General features: G+C 42.8%; 1 protein-coding gene across 1 annotated transcript in view; it reads left to right on the top strand.

The window, feature by feature from the left end:
- The first annotated feature begins 825 nt into the window (after positions 1 to 825).
- The window catches only part of LOC123245754 (methylcrotonoyl-CoA carboxylase beta chain, mitochondrial-like), a 142,121-nt gene continuing 128,552 nt past the window's right edge, over positions 826 to 14,394 (top strand). The window contains exon 1 of the mRNA XM_044674757.1: positions 826 to 906. Coding sequence (XP_044530692.1) covers positions 826 to 906 — 81 coding nt within the window. The remainder of the gene's footprint in view (positions 907 to 14,394) is intronic.

The raw sequence follows: 14,394 nt of genomic DNA, 5'->3' as shown, positions 1-14,394 counted from the left end.
TGGAAAGTGCTTTGTGGGGGAGAAACGTCTGTCCTGGCCCGGAGGCGGGAGAGGCTTCCCAGCCCTGAAACGAAGAGGACCCACCCGGCTGCTTGCTCTTGCGAGAAGCCAAGCCGTCCAGAGGTGTCCTCCAGAGGTGTCTTACGCGTCCTCCGCGCTTTCGTCCTCCCTCTTTCTGGAAGAAATGGAAAAAGGAGCCCCGGAGAGGCTGGCGCCGGCCCTCCCGCATCCCCGCGAGCGCGCGGGGCCATTAGCAAACTTTTCTGTCTCCGTGGGCAAGGCCAGCCGCTTCGTCCAGCGAGGCACGACTCTCTTAACGGCCAGGCGGAGCTTTCTGGGGCTCTTCAAGGGCGGCCTTTGTCTCTGCGCTGGATTTCCCGCATTCGTGCGTTTGGGCAGCGGGTCCTACTATGTGCCGGCGCTGTTCGTTTTACCAAGCCGAGCCGGCCCTTTGAGAGGGCTGTGAGGCCTCCCACGCGGGGTCTCATTTGAGCCTCACCACAGCCCTGGGAGGTAGATGGGATTATTAAACCCGTTTTACGAGAGAAAAAGGATCCCGGGACTTGGCCAGAGTCACACCTCTGACAGTCCCAGTCCGGATTTGAACTCAGGCGATCCTGCCTCCAAATCCAGCACTCTGGTGCCCCCTGGCGGTTACAAGGACAACGACGATTCGGTTCAGACCCTGGAGGAGTTGTGACACTGGAAGGGAAACTGATATTCGAGAAATATTAAAGTGAACGATGAACTCGATGATTAATTATTTATATCTATCTTATAACTTTATAAATACAATATTAAATATTAAAATAGCTATAAAGTAGCATGGGAGCAGGCGGAAAGAGTAGTAAAAACCGGGGCTGGAGGAATTCAGGAGAGGGGCTGGCCGGATTCAAGGAGGTGGAGGTGAGGAGGCAGCGGACTCCAGGCCTTGTACAAAGGTCTGGAGGTGGGAGATGGACTCACTGCTTTATAGAGGGAAGGAAAGTATCCCAGCTTGGTACTGAAGAGGGCAACATCTAAACTAGCCTGGATAGGTAGGCAGAAGCCAGACCGGGTAAAGCCCAATGTAAGGGTTTATTTTTGTTCTTTGAGGCAATAGGGAGCCACTGGTAAGGAGTGGCTGGGTGGAATGCATTCTTTAGGAAGGCTATCGAGTGAGCTACAGTGGTGAGGTTGGATTTGGGGGTGCCTGGAGGGTACTTTTTAATGGCTCCAGGTCGGTTTGGATGGGAGTCTCCAGGGGAGGACTTCAGAGACCCAGAACTTGGGCTTGTGTCTAATTTAATTTTTTTATCAATCACTTTGGATCATTCATTTGGCAATTCCTTAATGCTATGTACCTTCCCCTTCCCCTCCCTTCCCCCACCAGATGATAAGCTCCTTTTCCTCTAGGACAGAAGGGATGACCTCTAGATCATTGTAGATAGAGGCAAATTGGTGGGGCAATAGAGTGTTGGACCTGGAGTCAGGAAAACCTGAGTTCAAATACAGCCCCGTATACTTACTTAGCTATGTGACCCTGGTTAAGTCACTTGACTGCTATTGTAGTAACTTCCCAGGATTGCTATGAGAATCAAATAAAATAATAATTGTAAGGCATGTGGCACAGTGCTCAGCATATATTAACTGCAATATAGATGTTAGCTGTTTGTTAGATATTATTTTCCCCAACATCCAGCCTAGGGCCCCCTCCTTGCCTAGGGTTGGGGCCAAATGTAATGCAGTGGTATGCTGGTAAATATTTTTAGTTCATTAATCTGCGATTTCTAGTTTGCTGATTTCTCAGGTGTAAATGCTCATTACAGGAAATTTAACAACCGGCTTTCATGAGTCAGTATTAGCTGGTTCCAACACACTACTTGTTTGGGTTCACATTTTTTTTTTTTTTTTGCCCACCAGAATGAAAGGAGGAAGAGTCTTTGACATCTCTCAAATAATCCTTTGGATCTGTGATCTTATCTATGCAGGTACTTGTTGGCCTGTCCTATCCATGTTCTTCCATAAGTCTTCTGCCATGTGCTCTTTTTCCTGACCTTGGGAGGATGTCCTTGAAATGCTTAGACCTAATATAACACACACACACACACACACACACACACACACACACACACACACACACACACACACACACATTCTTATTTCTGGTTCCTCTCTGAAATCCTTTGATGAGGCTCAGTTAGCTTCTAGGTCAGGCCAAACAGCCTCTCTGGTGCCAGCATTTGGATGATCCCAGCAACTATTCCAGGAAAGCAGTGTGCTCAATCCCTTTTTAAGGGGAATTGAACCATTTTACAGGAAGCTCTTTTAGGAGTTTGATTTTATTTATAGCCTCCATGGCCTGGCCAGACAAATAAATCACAATCTTGTAATTACTCAGCCAAAAGCATGTTTCAGCCAGCTCAATAATAATACCTCGTAAAATGGGCTGGCGGGTTAGATGGGGCTTCATCGAGAACAAACGATGGGAAGCTAACCTCGGTTCCCTTTTGGGGCAGGGTTACTAGACCAGAAGATGAGGGGAATGCTGTGGAGAGAGTCTGTTTAGATGGAAACCATGTGTTTGACAAGGTCTTTCATGCTATCCTTGTGTACAAGATGGTGAGATGCACTTGGTTGATTGGCCCAACGAAAGGAAATGTTAATTGTTCTGGGGGAGTCTCCAGCAGAATTCTCTGAGCATTTGGAGCTGGTTCTCACTATGCAACATTTTTCTCAGTGATTTGGACAAAGGCATAGAGGGAATGTTCATCAGATAGGTAGGTGCCACAAAGTTAGGAGAGATAGAGGCTATATTAGTCAGGGAGTGCTTGAGAATAGGGACTGGTCTGTTTTTCTTTCTATCTTTAATACTTAGCATAGTGCCTGACACATAATGGGTGATTAATAAATGCTTATTGGTGGCAGCTAGGTAGCACAATGGATAGAGCACTGAACCTGGAATCAGAAGGACCAGGGTTCTGCCCTAGACCGTGGGCAAGTGATTCACCTGGTTTGCCTCAATTTCTTCATCTGTAAAATGAGCTGGAGAAGGAAATGGCAAACCACTTCAGTATTTGTTGCCAAAAAAATCCCAACTGGGGTTACAAAGAGTCTGATATGGCTGAGAATGACTGAACAAACAAAACTACCACAAATTGATGCACTGATTGGATGACTGATGTGATATGTAGAAATGGGCAGCCAAAGTGGCAAACTGCTATTTTGTACCTACAGAAAATGGCTGCCCATTTCTGCATATCACACTGACTCAATGTCCAAAAATACCCAAAGAGGCCAGAGTCCTGAGTCTAACTAAATGTAGGAGTTCCTAACCTTTTCTGTAGGCAGTTAGGGGGCATGGTAAACAGAGGATCCAGCTTGGAATTGGGCAGACCAAGGTCAAATTCTGCCTCAGACACTTCATAGCTGTGGGATCTGGACAAGTTACTCAGTCTCTCAGCCCATTTCCTCTTTGTAAAAAAGGGAATGTGAGGATCGAATGAGATAATGTTTGGAAAGTTTTTTGTATGTTTTAAAGTGTCATAGAAATAAGAGCTCTAATTACTGCGTTACGGGCATAATAATAGTTGAATTGGACTCAGAATCCTGCTTGTACAATAAAAGGCCGAGATTTGTGAATAAAGCCAATTTTCCTGAAAGAGTTATTGTTATATTGGTTAAATGTCATGGCCTGCAAGTTAAGAACCCCTGTGATAAGGTGAAATGTATAGACATAAAAGGAAAGACTTATGTCCAAAATTCCCAAAGACGAGATAGAGAGACGTCATTAGACAAAAGTTTGCTGGGAAAAGATCTCTGGGTTTTAGGGACTGCAAATTCAACAGGAGCCCACAGGGTAATTCAGCAGCAGAAATATTGACTCAGTCAGCCTCCTTTAACAGAGGCATGGCTTCTAGGAGTACAGAGGAGATGGCTCTCTTCTCCTCTGCCCTGGATGGGCCATGTCGAGCTCCACTGAAGAGATTCTGAGGCACAAAGTCCTAAGCGTAATCTATTTATGAGTCAGCCTGGCAGCTGCCAATAATAGAGGCCAAAGACTTCTCAGTGACCAGAGAAATCAGAGCAGGCTTTCATACTAGGGGGGTTACTCAGGTCCAGTGATGCCTACTACACTTAGATTGTGATTAGGCTTTAAGAAAGGCAAAAGCTCCTGGCCCAGAATATTTCTAGCAGCTCTTTTTGTGGCAGCAAAGAATTGGAAACTGAAATGGTTGAACAAGCCATGGCATATGCTTGGAATGGCATCCTATTGTGCGATAAGAAGTGACAAACAAGATGATCCTCCTAAAACCTGCAGAGACTTAAATGAAGGGATGCAAAGTGAAGTGAGCAGAACCGGGAGAAGACTGTACCCAGCAGCAACGATAATGCATGATGATCAACTGTGAATGACTTAACTGTTACCAACAAGAAGCAAGGCAAGGATTCAGGGCAACTCCAAGGGACTCGGGGCAGAAAGGGATATCCTTTTTCACTTTAGAAGGAACAGGCCAAAGTCCGAATACAAATTGGAACACGTCGGTCTTTATTTCCTCCATGAGTTTTTGGCTTGCAAAAGCAATATGTGTCTTCTTTCTCAATGTGATGAATAGGGAAATATGTATTAAATGATAATATATGTACAACCTATGTCATATTACCTGCCTTCTTGGGGAGAGGGAGTGGGAGGGAGAGTGAATATGGATTGCAAAATAATCAGAAAACAAATATGGAAAAATTGTGTTGACGTGTAATGTGGAAGAAATTGTTATAATTTAAAAAACAAAAAAGGTGAAGGGTGGGTTCTACATGTCCTGTAATTATGCTGACTTGCAAGAAGGGAATCTCCAGAATTCATAGCAATGGGGAAAACGTAGAGTCAAACAATGTCCTCTGGAAAACCTTGTGCCAGATACCACTCAATAACAGAGAGATCCAGTGCTAAGTAAAACATCTCCTGCCTGGATTGAAGCATCTTCCATCTATCTTCCTTATCTCCCTCATGGGACAGGACCAAAGTTTTAGCCCTTGAAATTAGGGAACCTAAACTCTTACTATTAAGAGGCCCATATAAGTAAATTCAAATCAGATCCATAGAAATCAGTTTCAGTGATTAATGAAACCTCTTATCTGTTGATCACTCAATAATCTAATTTTCACAGTTCAAACTGGAGAGTTGTGCTAGGTTCTGGGTCAACAATGTCCCATTTTAGAAAAGACCTTGGTAAGCTAGACAACATCTCAAAGAGAGCAGCCAGGATGGTGAATGACTTGAAATTTATAACTTTTGAGCACATGTAGAAAAAGAACTGGGGATATTGAGCCTGGAGAAGAGAAGACTCATTGGGAAGTAGGGGGCCTGTTTTTAAGTATTCGAGGACCTATTTTATGGAAGAGGGAGTAGATTTCTTCAGTTTGGCTCTAGAATTTAAAGACAGAAGTATTTGGTAGAAGTGAAAAAAAGGGGAAATTTGGGCTGGCTGTCAGGAATAATGTCATATCCATTAGATCCTTTCCAAAAGTAGAATGAGCTGCCTTTGGGGGTTGACTGAATTACACACACACACACACACACACACACACACACACACACACACACACACTTTTTTGCCTCCATCCCACATCCAGGATCATCAGTTGAGACTCAAAGAGTCAGGCAACCTTTAATCACTTTTAGAAAAGGGTATTTATCAAGATGGCATATTAAAAACAGTGGATATAGCCATTCCAAGGGTAGCTAGTGGATAGAGTTCTGGACCTGAAGTAAGGAAGACTGATTATTGTATTGCTGAGAGCAGCCAAGTCTATCACAGCTGATTGCTCCACAGGGTTGCTGTTACTGTGTACAGTGTTCTCCTGATTCTGCTTATTTCACTCTTCATCAGTTCATGTAGGTCTTTCCAGGTTTTTCTGAAATCATCCTGTTCATCATTCCTTACAGCACAACAGTATCCCATCACCATCACATACCACAATTTGTTCAACCATTCTCTAACAGATGGACATCCCTTCAGTTTCCAATTCTTTGCCACCACAAAAAGAGCAGCAGCTATAAATATTTTTGTACAAGTAGGTCCTTTCTCCTTTTTTTGTGATCTCTTTGAGCTACAGATCTAGTAGTGGTGTTACTGAATCAAAGGGTATGCACTGTTTTATAACCTTTTGGGCATAGTTACAAATTGCCCTCCAGAATGGTTGGATCAGTTCACAGCTTCATCAGCAATGCATTAGTGTCCTAATTTTGCCACATTTCGGGGACGCTCTTTGGGAAGATGGAAAGTCCAACATCCCATGAACTCTTCAAAATTGGAAATTCCAACTCCAGTTAAAGAAGGGAGTGGGGTGGAGAGAAAGGAAAGCCCAGAGGGATGTGATTAAAAACTGAATTTGCTCTAAAATACCATCCAATGGCTTGCAAAAGGTTTTCATGCTTAGTCTAAGGTGTTCTGGTAGATTGAGAACAGTCAGAGTTAAAATGAAATAGGATGGGCAGCTGGGTAGCTCAGTGGAGTGAGAGTCAGGCCTAGAGACAGGAGGTCCTAGGTTCAAACCCGGCCTCAGCCACTTCCCAGCTGTGTGACCCTGGGCAAGTCACTTGACCCCTATTGCCCACCCTAACCAATCTTCCACCTATGAGATAATACACCGAAGTACAAGGGTTTAAAAAAAAAATGAAATAGGATGGTTTCAGCCCTGCCCTCACACATTTATTCATCCATTCTGAATAAAATATAACACAGATAAAACTGTTGGCGAGGAGACATCTGAGGATGTTTGGAGAAGTCTGCAGAAGGGAGAGCGAGGGAATCAGGAAGATAGTATGATTCCCCAAAGCAGCAGAGGTGATAAAAGAAGGATAATTTGGGCAATTCCTAGAGCTGGTCTTCCATGACTCATGACTGGAGCAGTCTCTATCCATATTCCTGAGGAACCGAACTTCTGTCCAGGAGGAGTTCTTTTATTCCATCTGCATTCCATAGATTAAGTATAAGTTAATACTTAGATTACATTAAGGGGAAGAGGAGCAGAGGTAGCAGTGGGTCTTCAAAGAATTTCTTTTGGAATTTTTTTTATTGATATCCTTTTTTTTTTTTTTTTACATTTTTGGGTTTTTTTTTTTTGGATCCAGATTCATGATTTTATTGATGGTGGAAATTATGGGCCAAATACCCTTTATCCATGCCAATCATTACTTATTCTGCAATTGCTGGTCCTAGAGAGCTGTCTGAAAGCACTGAGAAATTGAGTCACCTCCACAGGGTCACAGTTAGTGTGGAGAAGAGGTAAGACTGAACTCACTTTTTCTGGACTCCAAGGTCTTAGTCTATCAATAACCTCCATTTCCAAATATATCCTAAATCAAATGAGATATCTGTAAAGTGCCTGGCAAAGTACTTGGCACAGAGAAAGTGCCTAATCATTTTTTTATTTCTTTATTCTTTACTTCCCAATCTTCTACCCAGAGACTTGCTCCCTGTTCCAATGAGACAGAGACAGAAAGACAGAGACAGAGAAGAAGTTGAACAAAAACAATGATCCGAATCTGAGGGGATGCCCAGTGTTCTGGGCCCTCTTCTCTCCTCTCTCTATTATGGTTCTTGGTGATTTCATCAGCTCCTATGGATTTAATGACTGCCTCTCCACTGATGATTCTCTAATCTCTCTTCTCTGCCCCAACCTCTCTACTGATCTCCAGGAGCCTCACATCTCCAGCTGACTTTCAGATATCTCAAAATGGATTCCCACAGACACCTTAAACTCAATATATCCGAAACAGAACTCATTCTCTTTCTCCTGTCCTCCTCCCCTCCTACATTCCCCAGTACTCTAGAAGACAATACCATAGCATCTCCCTGCACCCTCAGACTCACCACCTAGGAGTCATCCTGGTCTGCTCACTCTCTCTGGCTCCCCATGTCCAATCCCTTTCCAAAGTCTGCTGATTTCATATCTGCAGCATCTCCCAAATACACTCCCTTTTCAACTCTCATTCTGCCTCCACCCTGGTGCCGGGCTTGGCCATCTCACACCTGGATTATGCAATAGCTGCTGGGGTTCTGCTGGCTCAGTTCTCTCCCCAATACAATGTTTCCTTCCTAACTGTTCCCAATGCAGGTCCAATCATGTTACTCCTCTACTCAATAAACTTCCTGGGAACCCTATTGCCTCCAGGATCAAATCCAAGTCCTTCATTGGCTCACCCCCTCCTTCCTCCCCAGTCTTCTTACACCTTACTTCCTCATGATGCTCTTTAATCCACTGAGCCTGGCCTTCTGGCCATTTTATGAACAAGACCCTCCATCCCTCAGCTCCAGGCATTCTCTCTGACTGCTCCTCATGCCTGGAAGGCTCTCCCTCTTCCACTCTGACTCTTGGCAAGACCTCCTTGCCTTCCTAGAAGAACCAGTTAAAATCTCATCTTCTCTGAGATGTCTTCCCCAATCCTTCTTAATTCTAGTGTTTTTCCTCGGTTGATCATTTCCTGTTTATCCTGTAGGTAACCTATTTGGATGGAATTGTTTGCATATTGTCTCCCTTATTAGATTGTGAGCTCCTTGAGGGTAGAGACTATCTCTTTTTGTACCCCCAGCCATTCAGACAGAGCCTGGCACATAGTAGGTGTTTAATGAATATTAATATTGCTCTTTCCACACCTTAGTTCCCTACCCCTGTGAAGAAGGGAGGGGGTACCTCTCCTCTGCTCTTCCTCAGGGTCAAGTTTAGCCCTAAACAATATTTCCTTTTAAGGAAGTTTTCATAGCCCAAGAGACCTTGCACATTGTAAAGGGAAGTGGGCAGCCTTTAAATGGAGGGGCTTACCACAGCAGAATCTTTGTGAATGCTCCAATTCTGCAGCTCCATCTGCAGCCCCCTGAAAGGGGAGCAGCATTGTCCCCACAGAATGCCGCCAAATGACAGCTGCTGCATGAATGGATGGAAAAAAACCACCCTCTCTTCTCTCCTCTAATAACACCACTTAGGGAAGGCAGGCAGCAGGGTGGTGGTTTTTTTTTTTTTTTTGAATATGGTGAAGAGATGCTGTTATGATAAAGAGTAATTATTATACATTAGTTAAATCCCACTTAGGGATGCAAAATTGCTTCTATTTTAGAAGGCTTCTCTAAGCTCCCAAGTTGAGGGAGGGATTAATTAGTGTCAAAGCAAGAATCTCCAAGATAAAAACAAATTAATCCTTTTAAAAACTTTTCCTCTACTTTCTCCTCTCTTGCCCTCTCCTCTCCTCTCCTCTAATCTCCTCTCCTGTCCCCTTTTCTTCTCTAATCTTCTCTCCAGTCCTAGGCCATACCTCTCTCACTTAGGAAATAAGGAGATTGGACTCCATGATCTTTAAAGTTCTTTCTTGCTTAAAATTCCAGGATTCTCATTTTGCTATTTATTCTCAATATAAAGGTGATGATTAGGAACTCCCTTCATCAGTTTGATGATTTCCTTTCAGATAACTGCATGATATTTAAGGGCCTGGCTATTTGTAGAGCATTTCTCATTGGGATAGCCATAGTCCTGGCACCTTGTTGGGACAAGTCAATGAAACCATATTATGTGCCTACTGTGTGCTAGGCACCATATTAAATGCTAAGGATATGAAAAGAAGCAGAAGAAAGCTCCTGGCCTTGAGGGTGCTCATAGTCTAATGGGAATTCTCTATTGATTGGTCCCCATCAAGGATGATTGGCAGATAAAAGTCGGAGGATGCATTCTTGTTGGATGTACTGCCTTCTTCCCATATTTTGTAAAATTGGCCTGCGACCCCGTGAGCCCTTGATTTTTCTCATGTTCTCTGCTTTGGCCTTCTAGATCAACGTGTAGCATGTGCAGAGAGATGGGATTTTTGCCTCTCCTTTCCCACCCAGAATATAGTGGCCTGGTTGGAGGAGGCACCCATGCTTGCCCAGGTGGTTTCATTTGAATTTTTGTCTGCTTTTTGCCTTCTTATATTCTTTTCTGAGGGCTGATAAGAGATTAGAAGTGTAGGAAATGGACATTTCCAAGACTCAGGTATGATTTCCTGAAATTAAGAGTTTCCAAGTCTGAAATGAGCAAGAGATTAGGATTTCCTGATTTGAAAAGTCAGGCACAAGCTTTCCAGAGGAAGAAGATTCCTGAACAGCCATTTCTGAAGGAAGAGAATCCTTATCAGAGGATTGCCCAGATATCTCGAAAAGTCAAGATATCTGCAGCTTTTCTACTCTATAGATTGTTCTGATTGTGCAAGCCTGAGCTGAATGGAGATTCTTTGTTCAACAGTCCCTCAAAGTGTCTTACTTTCTTGGAGTAATCTTATGGGCTACTGTAGGGCTTTATCTTTCTGCATTAGGAAGGCTCTTATTGTATCTTTTGCATTTTCTTTGATATGACAATACCATATTGTCATGACTTTCTGGTAGTCCAATATTCTTTTTTTTTTTTTTTTTTTTTAACCCTTACCTTCTGTCTTGGAGTCAATACTGTGCATTGGCTCCAAGGCAGAAGAGTGGTAAGGGTAGGCAATGGGGATCAAGTGACTTGCCCAGGGTCACACAGCTGGGAAGTGTCTGAGGTCAGATTTGAACCTAGGACCTCCCATCTCTAAGCCTCTCAATCCACTGAGCTACCCAGCTACCCCCTGGTAGTCCAATATTCTTAAATTGTACTGTATCTATTTTCCAGGTTGATTGATTTTTCAATGAGATATTTCATATTTTCTTCTATTTTTTCATTCTTTTGATTTTGTTTTATTGTTTCTTGATGTCTTGTGAAATCATTAGCTTTTATTTGCCCAAATCTAATTTTTAAAGATGGAATTTCTTCCATGACCTTTTTATCCTCCTTTTCTTTTTAAAAACCTTTTCAAAATTTTATTTTTTATTTTTTTCTCATGGTTACATGATTCATGTTGTCTCCCTCTCCTCTTCCCTTCCCCCTCCTGGAGTTGACAAGCAATTCCACTGGGTTATACATGTATTATCACTCAAAACCTATTTCCATATTATTCATTTTTGCAATAGAGTAATCTTTTAAAACCCAAACCCCAAATCATATGCCCATATAAATGAGTGATAAATCATATGTTTTCTTCTGCATTTCTACTCCAACAGTTCTTTCTCTATCTGTGTATAGCATTCTTTCTCATAAGTCCCTCAGAATTGTCTTGGATTGCTATTAGTAACAAAGTCTATTATATTCGATCATCCCACAACATTTCAGTTACTGTGTATAATGTTTTCCTGGTTCTGCTTATTTCACTCCACATCAGTTTATATAGGTCTTTCAAATTCTTAAAGAAATAATCCTGTTCATCATTCCTTATAGCACAATGTAGCATTCCATCACCATCATATTCCATAATTTTTTCAGCCATTCCCCAATTGAGGGACATCTCCTCATTTTCTAATTTTTTGCCACCATAAAAAGTGACACTCTAAATATTTTTGTACAAACAGAACCTTCCCCCCCCCCCTTTTTTTTTTTATCACTTTGGGATACAAACCTAGTCATGGTATTGCTGGAATCAGAGGGCATGCATTCTTTTAAATCCCTTTGGGCATAATAACAAATTGCCTTCCAGAATGGTTGGATCAATTCACAACTCCACCAGCAATATATTAGTGTTCCAATTTTACCATAGCCCCTCCAACATTATTATTTTCCTTTACTGTCATATTGACCAATCTGTTAGATGTAAGGTGGTACCTCAGAGTTGTTTTGATTTTCATTTCTCTAATCAGGATGATCCTCCTTTTCCGTCCATTCTAGTTTTCATGACACTCTTTTCTTCATTGTATTTTTTTGCCTTTTTTCCAGTATATTCATTTTTGTGCCTCTTTTTTTCCAGTTGATCAATTTTGCTTTTTAAGCTGTTATTTTCTTTTTGTCATACTTTAATTTCTTTTCCTCTTTTTTCTTCAACCTGTCTTATTTGATTTTTGAATTCCTTTTTCAGTTCTTTCAGAGCTTGAGACCAATTCTGATTTTTTTTTTTGTGGAAGTTTTGCATGTGGTTGCTTGGATCTCACCATCTCCTGCTGGTTCTATGCTTTGTTCTTTGTCCCCATAGAAATTTTTGAGGGTTAAATGTTTCTTTTGCTGTTTGCTCATTTTCCCAACCCTTTTTTTTTGCCTGTGGACTGGGAACTCTGAAAGCTGCTTGCTGATTTTGTCTCCTCTGCTGGCTTGTAAGAATCAGTACCATGGTTATTTTGCCCTGGACTAGGTCTTCACTGCAGCACAGGCTTGAAAAGACCAAGCACTATGAACTTCTGGGCCTCACTGTGGGCTGGTGCCAGGGCATGAGACTTCAAGGGGGTGCGTCTGAGGTGCTCTTCTGTTGATTTTGCCAGCTTTCCGGGATCCTGAAGTCATCTTATGGAATCTGGCTCAGTAGGTGGAAGCAGGGGTGGGGGGAGGTGGGGTAGGGGGTGGTTGTCCAGCACTCCTCTGTATGTGGTTTTGTTTCCAATTCCCCCTTGGCTTGTGAAAATCAACTCTCTCTGCTTATCTTTTAAGTTGTGTTCAGCAAGAAAGCCCTCCATATTGCTGTTGGGTTTTGACTCTTGTCATTTTGATGTGCTTTTTAAACATTGGTTTGGAAGGATTATCAGAGAGGCTTCAGCTTTCACTGCTACTTAAAGACCATCTTGGCTCTGCTCCTTCCCTGATACTGCAATGAACATTAAAAGCCTGTAAGAGAATTCGGGAACCATAACACATTCCAAGCAGCCATTAAGCACCAATTGTATGTCAGATGGTATGCTGGCCAGTGATGGGCAACCTGTGGCCCTCGGGCCAGATGTGGCCCCCTGAGTTCTATCCCACCCTGTGACATTATTCCTAATCTGACGAATACAATGAGTAAGATACAATACAATGAAATTTAGAAAGAGTTGCCTTAGAAACAGACTGACAGATGAACATTTCTTTCCTTTGGCCCCCTCTTTAAAAAGTTTGCCCATCACTGTGCTAGGCACTGGCGATACACATACAAAGAATACCCAAGGAGCCTATATTTCTAAGGGAACAGAGTGAGACCAGAAGTCTATATATATAAGCCTATACAGAAAAAATAAAGAGAACCAATACAAATGAGTTTAATACAAAGTAGTTTGATAGGGAGGATAGTAGCAGTTAAAGGGGGTTAGGAGAGGATTCAGGTAGCAAATGTTGCTTAAATTATATCTTAGGGGGCAGCTGGGTAGCTCAGTGGATTGAGAGACAGGCCTAGAGATAGGAAGTCCTAGGTTCAAATCTGGCCTCAAGACACTTCCTAGCTGTGTGACCCTGGGCAAGTCACTTAACCCCCATTGCCTCTGACCACTCTTCTGCCTTGGAGCCAATGGTTTAATAATAAAATAAAATTAAAAAAATTATATCTTAGATGAAGAGAGTGATTCTACAATGTTGTTGTTTGTCCTTCATTTCTGAAGAGGACCAATGGAGTGAGGTCTTGACTTGCAAGTGAATTGGATTTAAGAGAGGCAGAGTTTCAGAATGTCATCAGCTTCACTCTCTCTTCCAGACACTGAAATCCAGTGATAAGATCAAAGTCAGGATGACTAGCAATGGCCCAGGATACCTTGGTATCTTCCATGTTTGACAAAGAGCTGAATGCTCTAAGCATCTGTGTCAGCTGCCCTCGTGGTCATTGGAACAAATTATTTCCTTTCATCCATTTCACCAGGAAAAGTCTTCATGTGCTTGGGGGAGAATTGCCCCCAACTCACCAGTGGACTTGAGGCTTGTCTGTTACCCTCACTCTGGTTTAGCCCATCCACTGAGAAGATATTCTATGAAGTAGCTGGATAATACGTCTCCCTGCCAGGAGTCTCTTGAGGGACTCTGGTCCCTCCTTCTCTCAGATGTTAAATTGATCTCCTAGACGTGTTTGACCAAGTCATCTCCTATCCAGTCAACTCCAGTGACTGCCTATTGCCTCCAAGATCAATGATAAAATCCCACATTTGGCTTTGAATGCTTTTAATTATCCGCCCCCTCCTACCTTTCCAGTCTTTGAAAACCTCATTTCTCTCCCTATGGACTCTGTGATCCAGTGACAACACCTCCTTTCTGTTCCCCAGACGTGACAGTCCAGCTCCCAACTTGGAGCATTTTCAATGACTATCCCCCATGTATGGAACTCTCTCTTTCTTCATCTCCACCTCCTGCTTCCTTTACGTTTCAGCTAAAGTATCACCTTCTTCAAGAAACTTTCCCCAGGTCTCCTTAATCTTAGTGCTTTCCCTATGAGACTAGCGGCAATTTAACTTGTGTAGATTGTGCCTTTTCTCTCCTTAGTGGCTTGCATGCTGCCTCTCCTATTAGCCTGTGAGCTCCTGGAGAGGAGGGGCTTCCTTCCTTCCTTCCTTCCTTCCTTCCTTCCTTCCTTCCTTCCTTCCTTCCTTCCTTCCTTCCTTCCTT

Source organism: Gracilinanus agilis, chromosome 4 (assembly GCF_016433145.1).
Source record: "Gracilinanus agilis isolate LMUSP501 chromosome 4, AgileGrace, whole genome shotgun sequence".
In the NCBI taxonomy this organism is placed as follows: Eukaryota; Metazoa; Chordata; class Mammalia; order Didelphimorphia; family Didelphidae; genus Gracilinanus; species Gracilinanus agilis.
The sequence above is the reverse complement of the archived record's forward strand: the minus strand, read 5'-3'. Positions and strand labels throughout refer to the sequence as shown.